This window comes from Rhinoderma darwinii, chromosome 3, assembly GCF_050947455.1.
Source record: "Rhinoderma darwinii isolate aRhiDar2 chromosome 3, aRhiDar2.hap1, whole genome shotgun sequence".
Lineage (NCBI taxonomy): Eukaryota > Metazoa > Chordata > Amphibia > Anura > Rhinodermatidae > Rhinoderma > Rhinoderma darwinii.
The window spans coordinates 237,218,133-237,241,009 of NC_134689.1; the positions used below are offsets into that span (position 1 = coordinate 237,218,133).

A 22,877-nucleotide genomic window follows, 5' to 3' on the forward strand; every position below is an offset into this window, starting at 1 on the left:
GACCCAAAATAAGGGTGGGGGGGGGGTTGTACCCCCTTGCACGGTCATCACTGGAGTAATAGCGGATTCGGTTTAGTCATAGTGCTTGTAGGTGTAACTGTGTACACAAGTAACGTTATGTACTAGGCTATGGTTTCATTGATGAAGCATGTGGGATACAGAAAACGTCACACAATGCCATCCAGTGTAAACAAGAATAAACCATTGAAGTAAAAATCATTTTTGTAAGTTTTATTTGCACTTTTTCTTTTCACAGAAAGTTTAGCTGCATATTTTTGTTTGCATTCACGCAAATTTTATTTCCGCCAACTGATGATCTCATCCGACGGCTTGCTTTTTTTTTTTTTTCTTATCCATTTCATTTTTTTTAGTATTTTCTTGTATTTTATTTTATTTTAAAACAAGTCCATCAAGGAAAGCTCTAAACCCTCCTAACCCCACCTTCTTCTCCCCCAATCCCTCCCATAACGCATATGTGGCACTTGGGCACACACACAACATTGCCTGGAGAACCCCTTCACCCCCAAATATTAGGACAATGTGGCACTGCGGGGGATTGGGGCATCAGTACACTTCTGGCACGGTTTGCTCATCGAGGTTCTTACTACTGTGGAAGATTCTTACAGAAACCACAGCTCTACAGGGAACATTTGCCTCTGACCAGAAGTGAAGGGGTTTTAACTTTTACGCTTTTTCCCAGTTCTTTTCATTATCTTCAGCACACGTTACATAGGGACGCCATCCACAAAGCTTTCTGGTCGGTTTTTCCCCTTGCTTTGCGTCCCCCATTTGGCATCACACACTATGGGGTATAGAAGCCAATCCACAATGGTTCTCTGTTCGGAAGGTGCCGTCTTAGTGGCCTGGGTAACCTGACTTCACTGAGAGAAAAAATAAATAAAAAAAAAATTACTAGATATCAAATGTACTTAAAAAAAACCAGATACTTGATAAATCTCACTGGTGTCTATGTCTGATGCATCTCTAATGTCACCCAGGAATAAGGTGTGACCGGCCTGCTGTATCTCCGGTCTTCTAAATATATACAAACTTTCTGAAATTCCACGGCACTAGTAATAAATTGCATGGAAGACCCCCGCCCCATTAGCATTGGAAGCTGTTGTAAAACGCAAACCCCTGCTGTTCGCAGTCTCCGTCCAGCTACAGGTGCTTCACAACACTTTATAGCTTCTAATAAGCGGAGCCAGGAGAGGTTAGGTTTCTAGCTTTCATATGCCAATAAGAACCGAGGTGGTAATTCATGTAGTTTATTTAAAGGGGCATCTTTTCTAAATGGTTGGACAATTATTTTAGAAAGATCTAATATATTTTGCTTTATGTGAGATTATCTTCATATAAACCTACAAATTCTTCATCAATTTCAATCAGTATCTTACCCTAAATAGCTGCTCATTAATATGCATTATGGGTTCTGCCCCAGTACACCGTCCTAGAATATATTTAATGAAGGAACTGACTGGCCGGTTATTGCTGAGCAACAGTGAATGGCATTATCTTAACCTTTCAGAATGTGCGCGCACATGAGGAATAATACTATTCAGAACCATAATATGACATATATATGGCCATTTTTTTTAGCAGTTTTCCCCTCTGCAGGCTCTATTTCTCAGTTTTCTCTAAGCAGCTCCAGGAATGATTGTCACTCTGCACCTTCTCCCCCCCCCCCCTCTCCATAGACTTCTATGGGCAGCAATAACCTGATCCTTAGTTGATCTGATACTCCATCTTGGCTAAAACTGGGATTTACACACAGTTCGATGTGCCTATAATGAGCGCCAATCACTGATAATTACAGGTAGATAGTGGAAAGTGAGACAGCACTATCAAATGAGTGGAAAAAGTGATCCGGTTTAATTCCACATGCAACATTTCAGCTCAGTGCGAGCCTTTTTTCACTCATTTTATAGTGCGGTCTCACTTTCATCTATCTACATTAAAGGGTCATTGGACTACGACCTAAGAGGCATGCACCAACTTCAGTTGTGTGTCCAGTGCTGCTGATCCATACCGATAATTACAGGTAGATCGGCACCCATTTAAAGGCCTCTCACACAGGCCAATGTAGACTGTATGGGGATAAAAGATTGAGGAGTTTGATAAGTGGAGAAATACATTTTTCTATAATATGGTATTACAATGTTTCTTATATTCGCTGATACTATTGATTTATGCGAAGATTGTTTAAAGTACAGTGCCCATTGAAGCTTTAGCCATCAGTCAAAAACATCTTTAACTCATTTACTCTTGAGAAGAATTTCCAGAAGACTGAATGGGCACTAAGAACAGTAGCTCGTGTTGCGTGATCTATGTAAGATGGAGTATGTGAGCTTTCTGCACACTTATTATTGTGTTCAATCTAGAACAGTATGCAGTTAGCTCCTAGGCTCCCTATAATGGCAGCTGCAGATAGGCAGAACACGTAATCGCTTCGGGTAGTCTAAAGTCTAATGTAAACGCTTTGTTTTATATACGTAATAATGTTCCTTTTAAAATTTCGCAAAAGCGCCCAAATTATTATTATTATTATTTCTTTTTTTTTAAGCCTGTTGCATTGACCAAGCATTTACCCTGCTGTGTGCAAGTGTTGTGGCCACCATTTACATAAATGGCACAAAAATATCTGGCGCAAAGAGCTGTGGACATAGGCTTGTGTTCTACACTGAAACAGGTGTTCTCAAGTCACCGAGGTGTACACTACATCATTATTTCACCATCATGTACCACCATGACAGACTCTCTTTAAGCAAGTCCACGTTCAATGTAGCTTCATAGGGGTGGCTAGGGAATAGGCTTCAAAACGGAGCTCAAGTTTAAAGCAGGAAGTTAGACCAGATCAGAACCACCTGCCAAATATTCCTATTAAACTAGTTAAAAAATCCACCATATTCCACCGGACTGGATCCAAAACAAACGTAACTCACCGTGACAGACAGGCTGGGTGACGTAGGAGCACAGCTATCGGAATAACCTGGTGAAATCTCTCAGAGCCCAACACACCTGTTTACATTCCTCAGCACTGGAACAAAAACACAAAAAGAGGTGAATATGGTCACGAGTTACACATGTTGTAGTTCCTGCACACAAGTAGGTCACCGATAACGACACAAACAAGAAATACAGGTCAGAAAACAGCTACATTGTAGAAACGTGCAAGATTCCAGAAATGTGTGCTGGCAATAAAGTTACAATGTAGTGCGGCATGTTACACGTGGGTTTCATCTGCTCTTCTTATTTACATGTTTCAACTATTTGTACATTTATACCAAAGCCCTTGTTTCCGGAAGGCTCCTATTGTGTGATGCTGGATGCTCTTGACTAAGCACGGTCCAATTATCGGGCAAACGAGCATTCAAGGAACGCATAATTGCCCTGTGTAAACAGGGCAGCAATCAGCCTATGAACATGCAAACGCTCGTTCATCTGCTGTTCGTATCGTTTTAAACGTGAAAACTATATTCTTTGTCGGCAGCACATGCCAATGTATGGGGACAAGCAATGGGAGTAACGAGCGCTCGTCCCCATACTAGCTCCGTGTGACAGGAGCAAACGAGCGCCGATCAACGATCGGTCTACAAAAATGGGCCGGTGTAAAAAGTACCTTAAAGAGGCTCTGTCACCACATTATAAGTGCCCTGTCTCCTACATAAGGAGATGGGCGCTGTAATGTAGGTGACAGTTTTTTTTAAATAAAAAGCATTACTATCTATTTTCACAACGTTAGGAGATTTTGGTTTATGCTAATGAGCTTTCTAGATGCCCAAGTGGGCGTATTTTTACTTTAGACCAAGTGGGCGTTGTACAGAGGAGTGTATGATGCTGACCAATCGGCATCATGCACTTCTCTCCATTCATTTACACTGCACTAGCGATATAGTTATATCGCTATGTGCAGCCTCATACACAAGCCCTAACATTACTACAGTGTCTTGATAATGAATACACATGAAATCCAGACTGGACGTCATGTGTACTCAGAATCCTGACACTTCTGACTCTTTTCTGTGAGATTCCGGCAAGTGAAACCAAATCTCGTTTAGCTCCGAGATCTCGCGAGATTTCGTATCCGTTGCTGGAATCTCACAGAAAAGATTCAGAAGTATCAGGATTCTGAATACACATGACGTCCAGGCTGGATGGTCATGTGTATTCATTATCAGGACACTGGATTAACGTTAATCAAGCAGAATCGCTGTGTATGTGGCTGCAGATCATGTTCTAGTAAGCACGCGATTCTGCTGTCTAAATGAATGGAGAGGAGTGCATGATGCCGATTGGTCAGCGTCATACACGCCCCTGTACAACGCCCACTTGGTCGAAAGTAAAAATACGCCCACTTGGGCATTAAGAAAGCTCATTAGCATAAACCAAAATCGCTCTCAACGTTGTGAAATAAGATCGTTTTTTTAAAATAAAAAGCATCACTGTCACCTACATTATAGCGCCGATCTCCTTATGTAGGAGACAGGGCACTTATAATGTGGTGACAGAGCCTCTTTAACCCCTTAATGACCGGGCCATTTTGCACGTTAATGACCAAGGATTTTTTGTTTTTTCATGGTCGCATTCCAAGAGTCGTAACTTTTATTCCGCCGACATAGCCGTATAAGGGCTTGTTTTTTGCGGGACGAGTTGTATTTTGTAATTGTACCATTTTTAGATGCTTATAATATATCGATTAACTTTTATTAACTTTATTTTAGGAGAGTATTGAAAATAAGCAGCAATTCCAGCATTGATTTTCACGTTATAAGTTTACGCCGTTTACTATGCAGCATAAATAACATGTTCACTTTATTCTATGGGTCGGCACAATTACGGGGATACCAAATATGTAAAGGTTTTATATGTTTTTCCTACGTTTGCACAATAAAAAGCCTTTTAGAAAAAAATTGCTTGTTTTTGCATCGCCGCATTCCAAGAGCCGTCATTTTTTTATTTTTCCGTCGATGTGGCCGTATGTGGCCTTGATTTTTGCGGGCCAATGTGTAGTTTTCATTAGTACTATTTTGGGGTACATAGGACTTATAGATTAACTTTTATTTTATTTTTTATGGGTGGAATGGGAGAAAAGAGAATTTTGCCGTTGTTTTTTGCAGTTTTTTTGGACGCCGTTCATGCGGCGGTTTAATTAATGTGTTCATTTTGTTGGTCAAGTTGTTACGATCGCGGTGATACCATATATGTGTATGTGTGATTTGTTTTGACACTTTTACTGAATAAAACCACTTTTTGGGCAAAAAAAGTAGTTTTATTTGATTTTGACTGTAATTTTTTTTTTTTTTCCCCACAAACTTTATTTAACAGATTGACATTTTTTTTTAAAGTCCCACCAGGGGACTTCACTATGCGATGTGCCGATCGCATATATAATGCTTTGGTATACTTAGTATACCGAAGCATTATTGCCTGTCAGTGTAAAACTGACAGGCAATCTGTTAGGTCATGCCTCCGGCATCGCCTAACCGGCAGTTGCTGAAGACAGACCTGGGGGTCTTTGTTAGACCCCCGGCTGTCATGGAAACCCGACGGCGACCCGCGATTTGTTTGCGGGGGCGCCGATCGGGTGACAGAGGGAGCTCCCTCCCTCTGTCAAACACATTAGATGCCGTTGTCACTATTGACAGCGGCATTTAATGGGTTAAACTGCCGGAATCGGAGCGCGCTTCGATTCCGGCAGTTGCAGCAGGAGCCAGGCTGAGTATAACAGCCGTGCTCCTGCTGCTGATCGCGTGGGTACAGTCTCAGTACCCGCGCCATCACAGGACGGATATATCCGTCCTCCTGCGCGAAGTAGCAGCTGCTGAGGACGGATATATCCGTCCTTCGGCGTTAAGGAGTTAATGCATGGTGACCATCGTGCTTCGTAATCGGTGTCTCACCTTGTGACTTGCTTATGGAAGTCTGTTAACTGTTTATGAGTCACCGTGATAGCACCCCCTGACATCTCCTTTGGTAAACTTTTCAACGATGTTTCCAGCCACCTACAAAATGTCTAAAAAGGAGAAATAAAATGGTGTATACATTTCCAAAACAAGAATAGAATATCCGAAACAAGAAACTTGTATGTGTTTATATCATTTTGACTTGCTTTGAATTCTCACACTATTAATTCCAGGACTATACAACTCGAGAAAGGAGATTCATAGAATTGGTTTTTCTTACCGGCCTGTCGAAGATCATGATCTCCCAGATGACTTCAGCCACATCAGGCAAGGTGTAAGGTGGGAGGCAGAAACAGCACGCATGGAGTAGCTGACTAATCAGTTGCTGCCCAAACTGGTTCAGCACCTGTTGGATCAGGTCCTTCCGTACCTCAAAGTTTTCTTCATGCTGGGTATTGAGACAGATGAGACAAGACTTGAAAAGCTTCTCTGCTTTCTCTGATGGGATCCAATCCCGTTCCGTGGCCCACATCATATGGATTTCACACGCACCATTTCATATGAAGCCTTACTCAACAGAAATGGTCCGAATATTGGGCTGCATTTAAGGGGGATTTCCTGTTTTATGTAAATAAAGACGAATCATTGTATAATGAAAACCTGTGCAACTAGTATACTTTGTATTTCCACTCCTCAAGGTCTCTGCTTGATGTCAGTGAATGGAAACATTCTGGTATAAGCTAGGTCCACACTTGCTATATTGTTTTTTTTCCTCTGAAGTGGTTGAATCAGTTAAAAGTGGATGACAAACTGACTTCAGTTTGCATCGGTTTTATTCAATATGTCACCAACTGACCTCCAATTGAAAAAGTATATTAAAAAGATGCGGAACTATTATACAATGATTAAGCTTTCTTCACATAAAACTGGAAAACCCCTTTAAGAAATAAAAATAAAATGCACATTTATTTTCTGTCCTGTTTACAATGGCTTTGAAAAACGTATGTTGCTATTTCTACTATAAGAAAGAAAATAGGACAATGGAAGAGATAAATGTCAAAATGTATTTTGCAAAATCTAGAGCTAATCCTAAAGCTCTGAGCACAAGGCTGTATATTTAGTGTCCTGTACAATGAGGACAGGAAAGACTTTCACAAATCTTGCTTTGGGAAAAGTTTCCCGATCTCACAGCACATGATCTGATCATGCCCTTGGCACTTAATATACAGCGCCCACTGAAGCCTTAAATTAACTGAATAACCCCTGAATTACATCACTAGCTTCTCCTATGAAAATTAAATTGATACAAAAAAAAAAGAAAAAACACATAAATGAAAATCACTATTACAGATCAAACACCATAAAGAAGCGCTATGTCACGTCCTGGAGAAACCAGCCAGCACATGGTAACAGAATGTGAACTTACATCATTAGCCACCCCAGCATGGACAAGATCACGGAGAAACTTCATGACACTACAATTGGCATCTCGATGGTCTAGAGCAGTGGCGGCGATAGCCCACTGTAAAACATGCACCAGCACCTGACTGCGCAGCAGGACCACGGGGCAGCGCTGAATGAACCTAGGAGAGCAGATACACAAGATGACCTGGTGAGCGGAACGTTTCGTTTAGGTCGCCTTCACACTCAGGAGGGCCACTCTCCAGTTTGTCTTTTTTCCTAAAAGAGGAAACGGATCCTAGTCTTGAGGGACTGTTTCCCTTTCTCCTTTTTTGCTAGGATTCATTTCCACTTTTTCAGAAATAAGACCTAAAAGGAGAGCAGATAACCCAAATACAGAATGAATGCAGCTTAATCCCCATGGTGACAGACATACATTATATCACAGTTGTAAAGGCACCAACGGATAATTAACTGGCAAAATCTGACGAAATGGGGCAAGACAACAAGAAACGGCTGAACAGCATGTGGTAGAAGCAAGACAAACGCATCTGGAAAACAACGTGCCGACTCTTATATAGCATTATATAAAACAAGATTAGTTTTAGAAAACCATACCCAATAGAAAACCCAACAAAAAATGCGATATCAATATCACACGGTGCCAATTCTGAAAGATATATATGTAAAACAAAAAAGAAAAACTATATCAGAAATATAACCAGCCACTCTTGGGTCATTGAAAAATTATGAAAATTTATTTAATTATTTCAACTCCAAATATTTTGAAAATATAAATGTATTCACACAAATTAATTTTTTTTTATCTCCTGGCCAGGAAAAGGTTACATACAGATACAAATAACCTCCTATACAGAATGTATTACTAATAAGTAGAAAGCATTGATGTACACCTTGTTTTCCCCACAAATCGGGGTAAATAGCATAGATCCAAGAAAAATCGCTAGGTTGAATTCACACCTGCGGTTTTTTTCCCTTTGCACATACTTATGTATATTTCCTCCAAAAATGACAGCAGTTCTTGTCAAAGAAACGTGTAGTAGATTTATAAGGAAGGCCTTCCCATATATGAAAAAAGCATTCCCCTATAGAAATAAAGCTATCATTCAGTGAGGGGATTGTATTTTCTAATGTGTGTGGCTCTCATTCCTCCCTTTCAAGGATCGATCTTGCCTCAGGAATCAGGGGTAATAGACAGTCTATTTCTTAGACCATTCCGGTCAAAATATATTCCTCCCGATCCTTATCATTATCGCAGAGAGCTCCGTTCTTAATGATTTTATACGGCTTTTACCTTTAAACATCCGCAAAGAGACGTGGAAGAGCAGCAGGCACAATTTAAAGCTCCAATGCCTCTCACCAGGTGATATCTGTCTTCCTCAGCTCTGAGGAAATCCCGATAAGGGATGAAACGCGTCAGCTGACCTAATCAAGCAAGGCGGGTAGTGACGTCGAGACTCTGCCTTGTGAATTCCTGGCCGTGTTGGGAACATCGCACGAAAAAGGACACTATATGGATACTATATGGTTCGGAAAATCACCTTCTTGAAAGTGTGGGCCCCTCTTTCTTTTGGATCCAATACCTCTATGTTTTCTGTGGAGCAACCTTGCATGTCAGAGACGTAATAAAGCCTATATTGTAGAATCTAATCCTAAAGGCTTGAAGGAAGGTATGAGCTTATGGGCTGAATATCACCTGAATATCACCTGGTGAGAGGCATTGGAGCTTTAAATTGTGCCTGCTGCTCTTCCACGTCTCTTTGCGGATGTTTAAAGGTAAAAGCCGTATAAAATCATTAAGAACGGAGCTCTCTGTGATAATGATAAGGATCGGGAGGAATATATTTTGACCGGAATGGTCTAAGAAATAGACTGTCTATTACCCCTGATTCCTGAGGCAAGATCGATCCTTGAAAGGGAGGAATGAGAGCCACACACATTAGAAAATACAATCCCCTCACTGAATGATAGCTTTATTTCTATAGGGGAATGCTTTTTTCATATATGGGAAGGCCTTCCTTATAAATCTACTACACGTTTCTTTGACAAGAACTGCTGTCATTTTTGGAGGAAATATACATAAGTATGTGCAAAGGGAAAAAAACCGCAGGTGTGAATTCAACCTAGCGATTTTTCTTGGATCTATGCTATTTACCCCGATTTGTGGGGAAAACAAGGTGTACATCAATGCTTTCTACTTATTAGTAATACATTCTGTATAGGAGGTTATTTGTATCTGTATGTAACCTTTTCCTGGCCAGGAGATAAAAAAAATTTAATTTGTGTGAATACATTTATATTTTCAAAATATTTGGAGTTTAAATAATTAAATAAATTTTCATAATTTTTCAATGACCCAAGAGTGGCTGGTTATATTTCTGATATAGTTTTTCTTTTTTGTTTCTTATATAGCATTACCTTGTTAAGAGCCGGAACATGTCATCTACGGTGTCTGGGTGATTACGGAGCCCATTTGGATGCTCAAGTAGTTGAAAGGTTGGAACACATAAAGCCTGGTATTAAACGAAAAGGAAAAATTCAGCACGTTCATATTACAAGGCATAACCATCAACATGGTACGTGGAAATATGTTGCTGCAAAAGAAAATACGCTTTTTCCACCCTGTCTCTGGCAAGTGACCAACCTGCAGCATATCAAGCAACCCTTGCTGACAACCTTCTTCCATTCCATACTCATCCACCAGGATGCTGCCTAGGTAAAGGAAGCATGAGTGTTGGTGCATCTGGTACACATTTACCATCTAGTGAGAAGATACAAAGGTAACATAGTTCAGGTAAAGGGCTTTTGCAGATCCAAGACAGGTGTGCAGCATGTTGGATATGAAGTGATGACGGATACCAATACAAGGTCAAAAAGCACAGGTGAAAAACATTTTAAATGCTAAAATTTATTGTTTATAAGAAAAATACAATAAAAAGGAACTACAATTTAAAATTCCAAAATAGTCGAATAGTGATATAGCACAGAACAGTAGTAATGTATAAATACAGAGTCCTGAAAAACTAAACTGTGTGTCACCAGTTATTAGCACGGTTACCTTCTGGTTCCAACTTTCTTTTCTCACGTCATAAAGACAGCATCAGTAAAGGTTTATGAAATCGGACAACCCACTGACCACTAGAAAGAAGAGACCCCTCCTGGCGCTCTTCCAAACACGGCCTTTCACAGCTTTTCGCTTGGAGATCTGTATGTGAATGTTGGCATAGCTGCCTCCGGAATGAATGGGACTATATAGCACAGCACCACTCATTCCAATTACTATGGTATCAAAATGTACTTGGCGAAAGACAAAAGGACATGGCACTCAAAACTGCCCAGGGCTCTTTTGTTCTAGAGACTGGCAGAGGTCTAAGCTCATGCACTCTATACAAGCGCTATCCTTACGTCAGATGGTCACTCATGATAGAAAACGTTACCAGAAGTAACCCACACATCGCTTTGTCTCTTTATCCCTTGTATATCAGAGCAGTAGATCATACGTTCACAAAATCCACAAAGTATATACCACAGTGGATATAATCTGCTATTCCGAGTTGGCTGTTGGATATCCCACAATACCTGAGTTACAAGAGGCTGCAAGAGAGCAGCTGATCCTTTCCCGACACATCGCACGGCAAAACGTAGACATCGACAACACCGCTCCACAACGCGATTGTCTGCACGGTGCTTATTTAAAGTTTCTGACATCACAGGCCATATCTGAGAATACATGAACTATATTAAGAAATAAACACTCTGTATCTACTTTTTTAACAGGAAGTTAGCCTGCATGTGCTAACAATTGGCCCATGCAGGAAATAACACGTAATCTTTGGTACTTACTTCTTGGATGACTCTTTGACATGGGTGTGTCTGCCCATTTTCCACTGTGGGAGAAGTATGCCTTTAAAAAGGAAAAAACAAAAGCAGTTTCAGTACAATCCTTTTTTTCCCCCCATTATTTTCATGTGCCGCCTCAATAGAAAAAAATATATATATAGGAAAAAAATATATTAAAAAAAAAATAAAAAAAAATAGAGATATCTATCTCTCTCTCATATCTCTCTCTCTCATATCTCTCTCTCTCTCTCTCTCTCTCTCATATCTCTCTCTCTCATATCTCTCTCTCTCTCTCTCTCTCTCTCATATCTCTCTCTCTCATATCTCTCATATCTCTCTCTCTCTCATATCTCTCTCTCTCTCATATCTCTCTCTCTCTCATATCTCTCTCTCTCTCTCATATCTCCCTCTCTCTCTCATATCTCCCTCTCTCTCTCATATCTCCCTCTCTCTCTCATATCTCCCTCTCTCTCTCATATCTCCCTCTCTCTCTCATATCTCCCTCTCTCTCTCATATCTCCCTCTCTCTCTCATATCTCCCTCTCTCTCTCATATCTCCCTCTCTCTCTCATATCTCCCTCTCTCTCTCATATCTCCCTCTCTCTCTCATATCTCCCTCTCTCTCTCATATCCATCTCATATCCATCTCATATCCATCTCATATCCATCTCATATCCATCTCATATCCATCTCATATCCATCTCATATCCATCTCATATCCATCTCATATCCATCTCATATCCATCTCATATCCATCTCATATCCATCTCATATCCATCTCATATCCATCTCATATCCATCTCATATCCATCTCATATCCATCTCATATCCATCTCATATCCATCTCATATCCATCTCATATCCATCTCATATCTATCTATCCATCTCATATCTATCTATCCATCTCATATCTATCTATCCATCTCATATCTATCTATCCATCTCATATCTATCTATCCATCTCATATCTATCTATCCATCTCATATCTATCTATCCATCTCATATCTATCTATCCATCTCATATCTATCTATCCATCTCATATCTATCTATCCATCTCATATCTATCTCAATTAAAATGAAATATCCAATTTAAATTAATGAGAACCCACACGTTGTGACAAACCTACCTGAAGATGACGGCCAGTCTGTCCAGAAACAGTGTGGGGTCAGAGGATATACCATTGTTAGGGTCTTGAGAGAGAAGCTGGGTAAGGTAGCAGAAGACACATCTCAATGCATTTATTAATAAAAAAACAAAAACCACAGAAACACACATGGATGTAATAACGAACCAACAGACGAGCTAAAGCTCCTACACGCATTTGCTTTCCTTACTATAACGGATAGCAAGCAATCACAATATATAGGCCTACCACAAATGACAACTAATGTGCTTCATTTAACGTCGGGAGTCTTGGTCTTATATTTAAAGTGCGTTCTAGACTGGATGCTAAAACCACTTGAAGACTAGATCCAGAACATTCTACTGCAGAAGCCAGTGACTAAGAAAACGACTTTTCTACCCTTGGGAATGACTTTTGGCCTTAAAAATCTATTTACAAATATAAGCAATAAAAACAATATACTAAACCTTCTATAGTAGTATAGCATATATATATATATATATATATATATATATTAAAAAGTCTAAATATACTTTCATAAAACTTTTGACATGTCAAATTGACATGTCAGAAGTTTTAATCTGTGGGGGTCCGAGCACCAAGACCCCCACCGATCGCTAATAGGAAGCAGCAGAAGCGCTCGGGTGAGTGCGGTGCCTCTTCATTTCTGATAGCCGAGAAAGCGGTGTACAGACTCAGACTTTCTATTGAGCCCGTACACGGCTTACTCTGCTTTTTGAGGAAAACCAAACAGAAACGAACTGACACAGCGCTCACCTGAGCGCTTCATTTTCGCTATCGGTGGGGGGGTCTCAGTGCTCGGGCCCCACTAAACAAAACTTCTGGCACGTCACATGACATGTCAAAAGTTTTACGAGAAGCATAGTTACACGTTATATAGCAAAACTTGACTAAACTGTCAAACCTTTGCTATTGTCCTTTAAAATTACACACAAAACCAGCCATAATCATATAATCCACAGAATTATTTTCTCACCTTTTTAAGTGATTCAACCTGGACAGAACACAGCTCACTCAAGCACTCAGAGATCTTATCCAGAGGCAGACGTGTCAGGACTAATGCTGTGCCTAAAGCGGGGCAGAGAGAAGGAAGTGGGTGTGACAGTGGAAATCCTAGATTTCTGTGACGTAAATTACATGCAATACATAAGACCCAGATAGATTTTAGAATGTGCCAACTTATACTGTTCTTAGACTTGAATCAATTTCAGAGATTTAAGTGACTTTATCTAGGTCTTTGCAATTTCAGACATGACTGAATCCATACGACAAGTGAGTATGTGTAAAGGGACACTTCCACGTATGGTCCACGTTCTTTCACCATACTGTGCACATTGACACTCATTGGATAGGAATATCCACTTTTCTACTCAAATTACAACTGGTTATTGTTCAGAAAGCAAAGGAGCTTAACATTTCTACTTGCAAAGTTATAATTTACCTATTCCAGTCAACTCATTTTCAAGTGTCATAATAAGGACTGTATTGGCTTTTTTTAGTTTTATTAAATCTATTATATATTAGATCTTACTACTAATCTTTACTAAAAATAAGTGAAATAACTCATCTCTAACTTCTCACCTTTTAAAAGTCCGACAGAAGCCTCAGGTGGCAAAGTAAAAGAGTCCAAAGATTTTGCAATCCCCAGAAGTCCGCTAAAGTGCTGTGCCATGTGGTCTCTACACACAGAGCAAATATTCTGGATGGCTTTGGCAGAGGGCGAAGCCAAGGTTGACTGACACAAGCCTTTCATTAGGTAAGTTAACACTGGATCTACAATGAGAGGGATGGTTACAATCAATCATGTTAAAAAAATATGCAACAATAAGAACTTTGGAAGAGGAAAATTCAGTTACTGGCAGAAATATACAATGTCGAAAAAGCAATCCTATAATACGCATAGGATCTTAGATGAATCTTTCCAACATTTGATATACTGATGAAACAATCTGAAAAATGTAAAACATAGGTTCAAAGACTTACCAAGAAACTGAGGGTTTCTGTCCACTACTTCGCTCATTTCTCCTACCAGTTCAATGCTAGTATACCGCACAGCAACATGCACGGATTCAGGAAGCCTGACCACTCCTTCTAACACCTCCATTAAAGTTGGGTTTTTCTCCCTTAAAACGAATAGTAAAGAAAGTAAGCTGTAGTGCACAAAGGAGACTTGTACACACAAGATCTGGGGGAAGAGGTAAGATCATGTTTAAAGAGACTGTCACCACATTATAAGCGCCCTGTCTCCTATATAAGAAGATCGGCGCTGTAATGTAGGTGACAGCAGTGCTTTTTATTTAGAAAAACAATCTATTTTTACCACATTAGGAACGATTTTTAGCTTTATGCTAATGAGTTTTTTTAATGCCCAAGTGGGCGTGTTTTTACTTTAGACCAAGTGGGCGTTGTACAGAGGAGTGTATGATGCTGACCAATCAGCGTCATGCACTTCTCTCCATTTAGACTACACTAGCGATTTAGCTATATCACTATGTGCAGCCACATACACAAACTATAACATTACTGCAGTGTCCTGATAATGAATACACGACCTCCAGCTTGGACGTCATGTGTACACAGAATCCTGACACTTCTGACTCTTTTCTGTGAGATTTCCAGCGAGATTACGATGTAAACGAGATTATGCTTGCCTTGTTGGAAATCTCACAGAAAAGATTCAGAAGTGTCAGGATTCTGAGTACACATGACGTCCAGGCTGGATGGTCATGTGTATTCATTATCAGGACACTGCAGTAATGTTAGCGTTTGATTATGTGGCTGCACATAGTGATATAACTATATCGCTAGTGCAGTGTAAATGAATGGAGAGGAGTGCATGATGCCGATTGGTCAGCGTCAGACACTCCTCTGTACAACGCCCACTTGGTCTAAAGTAAAAACACGCCCACTTGGGCATTAAGAAACTCATTAGCATAAAGCTAAAAATCGCTCATAAAGTGGTAAAAATAGATAGTTTTTCTAAATAAAAAGCACTGCTGTCACCTATATTACAGCGCCGATCTCCTTATGTAGGAGATAGGGCGCTTATAATGTGGTGACAGTCTCTTTAAGCAAGTATCACAAGATATGTATTGCTTTACACGCTGACCCCCATGCGGATAGATTATATATATATATATATATATATATATATACACACACACATACACACACACACACACTTACGGGTCTATACTTTTGGCAATGGCAGCCATGATGAACAACACAGCCTCCGTGACTTCCCATGGTGGATTACTGTCTTTCAAGGTAGAATACAACTGTAAACATAATAAAAATACACAACGTTTAAAACTGCCAAGAAAAAAAAAAACATGGTCATCCAGTGAACATAAAACACTTGCTCAGCACAAAAATCCATCGCAGACCTCCTACAATTCGTGGCAGGAGGTGTCCAATGTAAATATCGGTATTAATTTCCTTATTATTTTACTATTATTTATTATTGAGGAGAGGGGGGCATATAGTAGTACTCAATGCTGAACCCCTTACTTCCATACACAAATACAGATGGACTCACAAATGCGACTGGAATGCTCAAAGCAGTCGTCTCCTCTAAAACTAAGCGGGGTAAAGACCGGTCACCATCGAGACTAGAAAATCTGTCCTGGTGAAAAGAAATGTTTTTCCCTGCCTTACAAGCACTTACCTGCTCTGCACACCAGGCCAAAATATAAAATAATAAAAAGGCACCCAAGTGAATTATTGTCACCCAAAAACACTTTGGCTATTTTTTTGCTCCCCAAAATAAAAATTATTATTACATATGAAATAAAGACTAAACGGCGGCAGTGTTTAGACTGGATTCATACATTCCGTTTTGATGCAGATTTTTGCATGTCCAATAGGGCATATTGAAAGCGGTTTTCTTCATTCTTTAATAGATTCAATGTCAATAATTGATCCAGCTAGCATCAGCGTAGACAGACTGTTTGCTCATACAAGTACATAAACAATGCCATTTTGTGAGCTTCAAGGATTTCTACAAAACACACCTGAGAAAAGCACTCCACCGAGCCCACTAGAAAGATCAAATCCTTCACTAGGTCAGAAACTCTCATACGAAATTCTCCAAAATCATCCGTTTCCTCAGGAACTCCCTCCTGGGAAGGCAAAAACAATAAATAAAATATGAACAATTCATTATGTTATTTTATATGGATGTATTAAGACAGATTTCTAGGTTATTGATGACATCTGTGATCCAGTACGGGGTGTTTACAACACATAACATTCGCTCGATTACCTGCCTATGAATTAACGAAGTTCAAGTCAAGAAAAGGTTTAGCCCTTGCTACTGGTTACCTGATATCATTTTCTTAGTATTGTCTAGCCTAAGCATTCCTGAGGACAGTGGATACAATTCCTTCAAAAATTAGTCGGGTTGTGGCTTGTAGGTCACATGGACAGGGGTTGTCCTAATCGGACATAAAGAGAAGGCAGAAGAGGGTCTTTACCGTGAGCACTGTGCCCGATCATAGCACAGAGGAGCCACAAGAGGGGGTTACTAAGATAAGCTACTGACTGCTGCTCACAGTAACTTCTTGCAAGGACATGGAATAATAAAGGGCGAAGACCTTTCATGCGGATGACACTTATCGTAGGCACTGGTACGGAGGAACTGTGACTAGCTCTTCTCATGTTCTGCCAGAACACATATACAGGGCGTGTTTACATTGCCATATTTGAAGTTTGTGATTTCTATTTTTTGGCAAAACCAAGAGCAGATTGGCAGAAAAATAAAAATGGAGGGAATGAAAACAGCAAGCCTTGCCAAAAGGTCCTGTGGGTACTCAAATCTACACTGTTCCACCCCTGACAAAACCTGTTCTGTTGTCCTCTGAGTCATTCGTGGTTTTATTATGTGGCCCTCTGAGACTATTAACGTGGCAGATTGGCCACCACTGGTCTACGGCCAGCTTAATACTCAGTCTTCGTAAATACAGGACTTGCTACATTGAAACAAGCCACTATGCAGATCAACTGATAATTCTAGCCAACAATACATTTTCTAAAAAGTTTACTTACATGATCTGGATCGAGCTGACAGTGCCGTGCTAAAGCATGCAGAAGCCTCTGTATGTATGGTTTGAAGATACTGTGTAGAACAGCATCATTTATTTTGTAAAGATGTTCTCCCAGTCTATACCAAAAGTTAAATGAGATTTCAACTACCTGCAAGACAACAAAAAAAAAATATGGAAAAATTAGCAATATATAAAAAAGGGGCTTCCGTAATACTATAGAGGGTTTGCAATATTAAGCAGAACTCCATCCAGTGTTCATGTTATCACATTCTCAAGATCCATGGAACTACTGACTTACCATGGACAGTCAGCTAAGGAAACAAAACTCCCATCTGTGCTGTGAAACGCAACAAGTAGACTCATCCCGACCAGCACTGAAAACGTTATCACACTACTTTTTAAAAAGGCCTGACATTACAGATGTGGCAAGGCTGGTGTGGGAAGTGCATTAATGTGTAAAATGCAGAACACTCAGCTAATGGAAGTCTTCAATACCCTGGAAAATGTATTCCACAAACCAAACTCATTACACACACGCTACACGGCTAAAACAACCCTCCCACTGCAAATAGGCACATAAAAAAGCCATTACTGCACAGCCATGCGATCTCCATAGACAAATACTGGAAGTAGTAGGAGTTCTACTGAAGAGCTCTGTGACTTTAAACGTGGCACTCGTGTACAATGTGAACTTTGGCACAAGTCATTTAGTGAAATTTCTGATCTCCTAGATGTGCCCCAGTCGACGGTAAGCGCGATTATTGTGAAGTGGAAGCGTCTAGGAGGAACAACAGCCCAACACAAAGCGGTGGTCCGCAAAAACGTAGAGTGGGGCCACCAAGTGCTGAAGCGCACGGCGCGTGAAAAACAATGTATCACCTTTCCTCTGTTGCATCACTTACCACAGAGTTCTAGTACAAAAACTTTGCAGCTGGAGCTTTAACAAATGGGTTTCCATGACTGTGCAAATGCACACAAGCTTAACCCCTTAATGACCAGCCTATTTTAGACCTTAATGACCAAGCCATTTTTTACGTTTTTCCATTGTCGCATTCCAAGAGCTATAACCTTTTTATTTTTGTGTCGACATAGCTGTATAAGGTCTTGTTTTTTGCGGGACAAGTTGTACTTTTTAATAGCACCATTTTGGGGGACATATTTATTGATTAACTTTTATTAACTTTTTTTTGGGGGGGGGGGGGGGGAATAGAAAAAAAACCTGAAATTTCGCCACTCTTTTTCGCGTCTTAAATCAACGGCGTTTACCGTGTGATATAAATAACACAATAACTTTAATCAGCGGGTTGTTACGATTGCAACGATACCAAATTTGTATAGTTTTTGTAGGTTTTACTACTTACACAGTAAAAACACTTTTTTTTCAAAAGGACTTGTTTTTGTGTCTCCATATTTGAAGAGCCGTAACGTTTTTATTTTTTCGCCGATGCGGTCGTATGAGGGCTTTTTTTTTGCGGGAAGACTTGTAGTTTTTATTGGTACCATTTTGGGGTAGATGCGACTTTTTGATCTCTTTTTATCACATTTTTTTTAAGTCAGGATTCACAGAAAACAGCAATTTTTCCATTGTTTTTTATGTCATTCACCGTGCGGGTTAAATAATGTAATAGATTTATAGTCTGGGTCGTTACGTTTTTTAATAGTAAAGCATTATGTATGGGGAAAAGCTGGGGTTTTCATTTTTTTTCACATTTTCTTTTAAAGGCATGGTATTGCCCGAAAAACATGTTTTTTTTTTTTTTAATTAAACATTTAGTGTGTGGGTGATTAAACATTGTTCAAATTTTTTTTATTTTTTTCACGAGTCAGGAAATAGTCAGGAAATATTATAAATTAATTCTAATTTATAATACTACCCATTTTTGGTCACTAGATGGAGCTATTTCCCAAAATTGCAGCATTGCAACATTGGGTTAAAAGCTCTCGCTCTAGTGAGCTCTCAGCATCCCCCCCTCCTTTATCCTGGCTAGTGCCGGGATAAACGAGGGGTTTGAACGGTGTAACCTCCTACACTGTGTGTCGCCATTTTTTGAGCTAACACACAGCGTAGTAGGTTTACATACAGTAGTAAACACGAACATACATTGAAATCTCTTACCTGCTCCTGCCGCCGCGGCTCCCTCCGGCCCGTCCGCTCCGTTTGCTGCCGCTGTTCCATGTGCACAAGTCCGGAAGCCGCGACCGGAAGTAGTAATATTACTGTCCGGCCGCGACTTCCGGTCCACAGGAAAATGGCGCCGGACGGCGCCAATTTCGAATAGGACTGTGTGGGAGCGGCGCATGCGCAGTTCCCACACAGACGCCGTACACGGCAGTCAATGGGACGGGAGCCGTTCGCAGTCCCTATGGGACTGTGGCTGCCGTATTCCATGTCTGTGTGTGTCGTTAATCGACACACACAGTAATGGAAACAAAAATGGCAGCCCCCATAGAGAAGTAAATCAATTAAAAACGTAAAAAGTACAACACAGCAACATACATTAATAAAATTTATTGATCTATCACACTAAAACACATAACATATTAAAAAAAAAGTTGGTCGTGACACTGTTCCTTTAAATTAACTTTATTAAACATTTTTTTCACTTTTTTACTAGTCCCACTAGGGGACTATAATATGTGATTCTCCGATCGCTATTGTAATACACTGAAATACTTTTGTATTGCAGTGTATTACTGCCTGTCCGTTTAAAACGGACAGGCATCTGCTAGGTCATGCCTCCGGCATGATCTAGCAGGCATTCGCTCCAGGCAGACCTGGGGGCCTTTATTAGGCCCCCGGCTGCCATTAGAGACACAGACACTCGGCGATCTTGTCGCCGGGTGTCGGTGGGGAGAGAGGGAGCTCCCTCCCTCTCTCCAAAACCACTCAGATGCGGTGCACGCTATTGCGCACCGCATCTGAAGGGTTAAACAGGTGAGATCGATACTAATATCGATCTCACCCGGCAGAGCAGGGACGCCCCCAGCCCTCAGCTGCCTCTAGCAGCTGAGAGCAGGGAGATTTGACGCTCCCTGCTCTGTTTACTTTATCCTGATGCAGTGCCGTAAAAAGGCATATGCATCAGAATAAAGTGGCCGCCGTTAAAAGGCGTATTGGCGGTCACTAACGGGTTAAGATCACCATGTGTAACGCCAAGCATTGGCTAGAGTGGTGTGAAGCACACCACCACTAGACTCAGAAGCAGTGTATGTGTTCTCTGGAGTGATGAATCACGTTTCACTATATGGCAGTCTGATGGAAGAAGCTGGGTTTGGCTGATGACAGAAAACACTACCTGCTGGAATACATAGTGCCTACTGTAAAATTTGGTTGAGGAGAGAATGGTTTGGAGCTGTTTTTTAGAGTTTTTTGCTAGATCCCGTGTTTCCAGTGAAAGGTAATATAAAAACACCAGCGATTCCAAAAATGGTACAAACCAGAAGGTCGTGTATAAAGGCAGTCTCATATTTTACTATAGGCTTTAACTAGTTGCCGACGCAGGATGAGAATCCTCATCCTGAGCGGCGGGTACTTAGCGCCTTAGGACGAGCATTCTCTTCCTGTGTGACAGCCGTGTTCGCGCGCCATCGGGGCAACGGCTGTAATGCACAGCCGCAGCCCCGCTCTAATGGCGAAGAGAAGAGAATCATCCTCTCTCTGCGGCGTTCAAAGTAAATAAGAGGAGGGGGAACTGATCATGTCACAGAAAATCCCTGTGACGCGATCAAAGCCGATAACTTGTATGGCCAGACAGCCCAGGGTCCATTGAAGGAACCCAGGGCTGTCTGAACATATTTCCTGTTGTTAGGGCATACAATCAGTACACAGGCTAATGTACTGGCATATGTATGCCAGTACATTACAGTTAAAAAAATCTAAATCAAAAATCCCTTTATGGGATTAAAAAAAAAAAAGTTAAAGTTAAAAAAAATAATGTTAAATAAAAAAATTACACATTTTTTTTACAATAAACTTTTTAAAATATAAGCCCCAAAACATGAAATGGACATATTTGATATCGCCACGACCGTAACAAATATATAACATTATTTATGACGATCGGTGAATGGTGTGAAAAAAAAATATTGCAGCGGAACTACTTTTTTTTCTGCATTTTCGCCAAAATAAAAATGTAAATAAAATTAAACGATAATGTATTTGTACCAAAAAATGGTACCTACATAAAGTACAACTCGTCCTGCAAAAAAAAATAAAAAATCTCATACAACTACGTCGTACAAAAAATAAAAAAAGTTACGAGCGTCAGGATGCAAAGAGGGAAATATTTAAAAAAAATTGTTCTCTCCTCAAGGCCAAAATTGTCTGTGTCCTTAAAGGGAACCTGTCACCAGCATTTCATCTATTAAACCAGCAATGCCTGCTGGTAGTGGGTGAAAATTCATTTTTATATAACCTATAATTGTCTTCTTAGTCGGCTCTGTAGCTTTAGTATTCCGTGTTTCTGTGTTCCAGCGCTGTATACTAATGAGCATAAAAGTCATATCATCGTTTGAAAAGTCATATCTTCATTCCTCAAGCCTTTCTGAATAAACCCCACCTCCTTACTTTTGATTGACAGCTCCTCGCCTCCACACAGCACTCAAGAAATCCTGTGCATGCGTATCAATGTCCTGTTCTGGTGTGTGCGCACAGTAAGACACTATAGAAGCATGTGCAGTAACTAGATTTGAGAGCCGGGACGGAGCAGGGAAGGGTGTCGGACAATACATGACGGGCACATGCACGCGATCTCAGACGAGATTTCGGCATTCAGGCCGGGCCAGCTTTATTTTTTGGGCAAAAAACCCCAAACAAAACGCGAGTTAGTGTGAATCCAATCGAAAAGGCATTTCACTGTATTTGGTGGTGTCTAAGCGCGTAAATTTTGCAGAATTTTAAAAATAAGACTATTAACGTTTATAAACACAACTCACACTACCTCATATTGTGGGTGACCAGCACAAATAAGTAGAAGGTCCAGCGTTCGTAGGTCTCCTAGCTCATGTCCTGGAGTAGAAACAATCTTCTCTAGAAAGGTTTCACACAGTTCTGTAAACATCCTGCAATAATTCAACACCCTGAAACGTAAGAAAGAAGAATTAACAAATGTAAATCTCCCAATATATGCAAGCCGAGGCTTCACAGAAAGAGTAAACACTTACAAGGAGAATCTGCACTTTTAGTCACTGTAAAGGCCCTATTATACCAGCCAATTTTGGCCGGTTCAATGAGCGCCGATCAAGGAGACAGCTCGTCGATCGTTTGCTCCTGTCACAAGTAGCTAGTATGGGGAGGAGCGCTCGTTACTCCGATCGCTCGTCTCCATACATGATCATCATGTCGACTGCACGCCCCCCTCAGGGAGATGTGCTGCCGACAACGTTAATATTTCAGTTTTTTAGAACGATACGATCAGCAGATGAACGAGCGTTTGCTAATTCATCTGCCGATTGCTGCCCTCTCTATGCAGGGCACTTAACGACAATGAGCGTTATATGAACAATCGTTTGCCCGATAAT

General features: G+C 40.5%; 1 protein-coding gene across 2 annotated transcripts in view; it reads right to left on the bottom strand.

Moving 5' to 3' along the window:
* Positions 1-219: 219 nt before the first annotated feature.
* Positions 220-22,877, bottom strand: part of TNPO3 (transportin 3) — a 37,122-nt gene continuing 14,464 nt past the window's right edge. Inside the window, exons 7-23 of one of the 2 annotated variants that reach the window (XM_075857557.1) lie at positions 22,298-22,436; positions 17,359-17,505; positions 16,326-16,433; positions 15,499-15,590; positions 14,296-14,435; positions 13,894-14,085; positions 13,289-13,380; positions 12,295-12,371; positions 11,169-11,229; positions 10,905-11,045; positions 9,970-10,086; positions 9,744-9,838; positions 7,330-7,486; positions 6,184-6,351; positions 5,901-6,013; positions 2,943-3,037; positions 220-881 (exon numbers count right to left, since the gene is read on the bottom strand). In XM_075857557.1, coding sequence (XP_075713672.1) covers positions 2,977-3,037; positions 5,901-6,013; positions 6,184-6,351; positions 7,330-7,486; positions 9,744-9,838; positions 9,970-10,086; positions 10,905-11,045; positions 11,169-11,229; positions 12,295-12,371; positions 13,289-13,380; positions 13,894-14,085; positions 14,296-14,435; positions 15,499-15,590; positions 16,326-16,433; positions 17,359-17,505; positions 22,298-22,436 — 1,900 coding nt within the window. In that variant the 3' untranslated portion in view covers positions 220-881; positions 2,943-2,976. Of the gene's footprint in view, positions 882-2,942; positions 3,038-5,900; positions 6,014-6,183; positions 6,352-7,329; positions 7,487-9,743; positions 9,839-9,969; positions 10,087-10,904; positions 11,061-11,168; positions 11,230-12,294; positions 12,372-13,288; positions 13,381-13,893; positions 14,086-14,295; positions 14,436-15,498; positions 15,591-16,325; positions 16,434-17,358; positions 17,506-22,297; positions 22,437-22,877 lie in introns of both variants that reach the window. The other variant, XM_075857556.1, reaches the window with a different exon arrangement.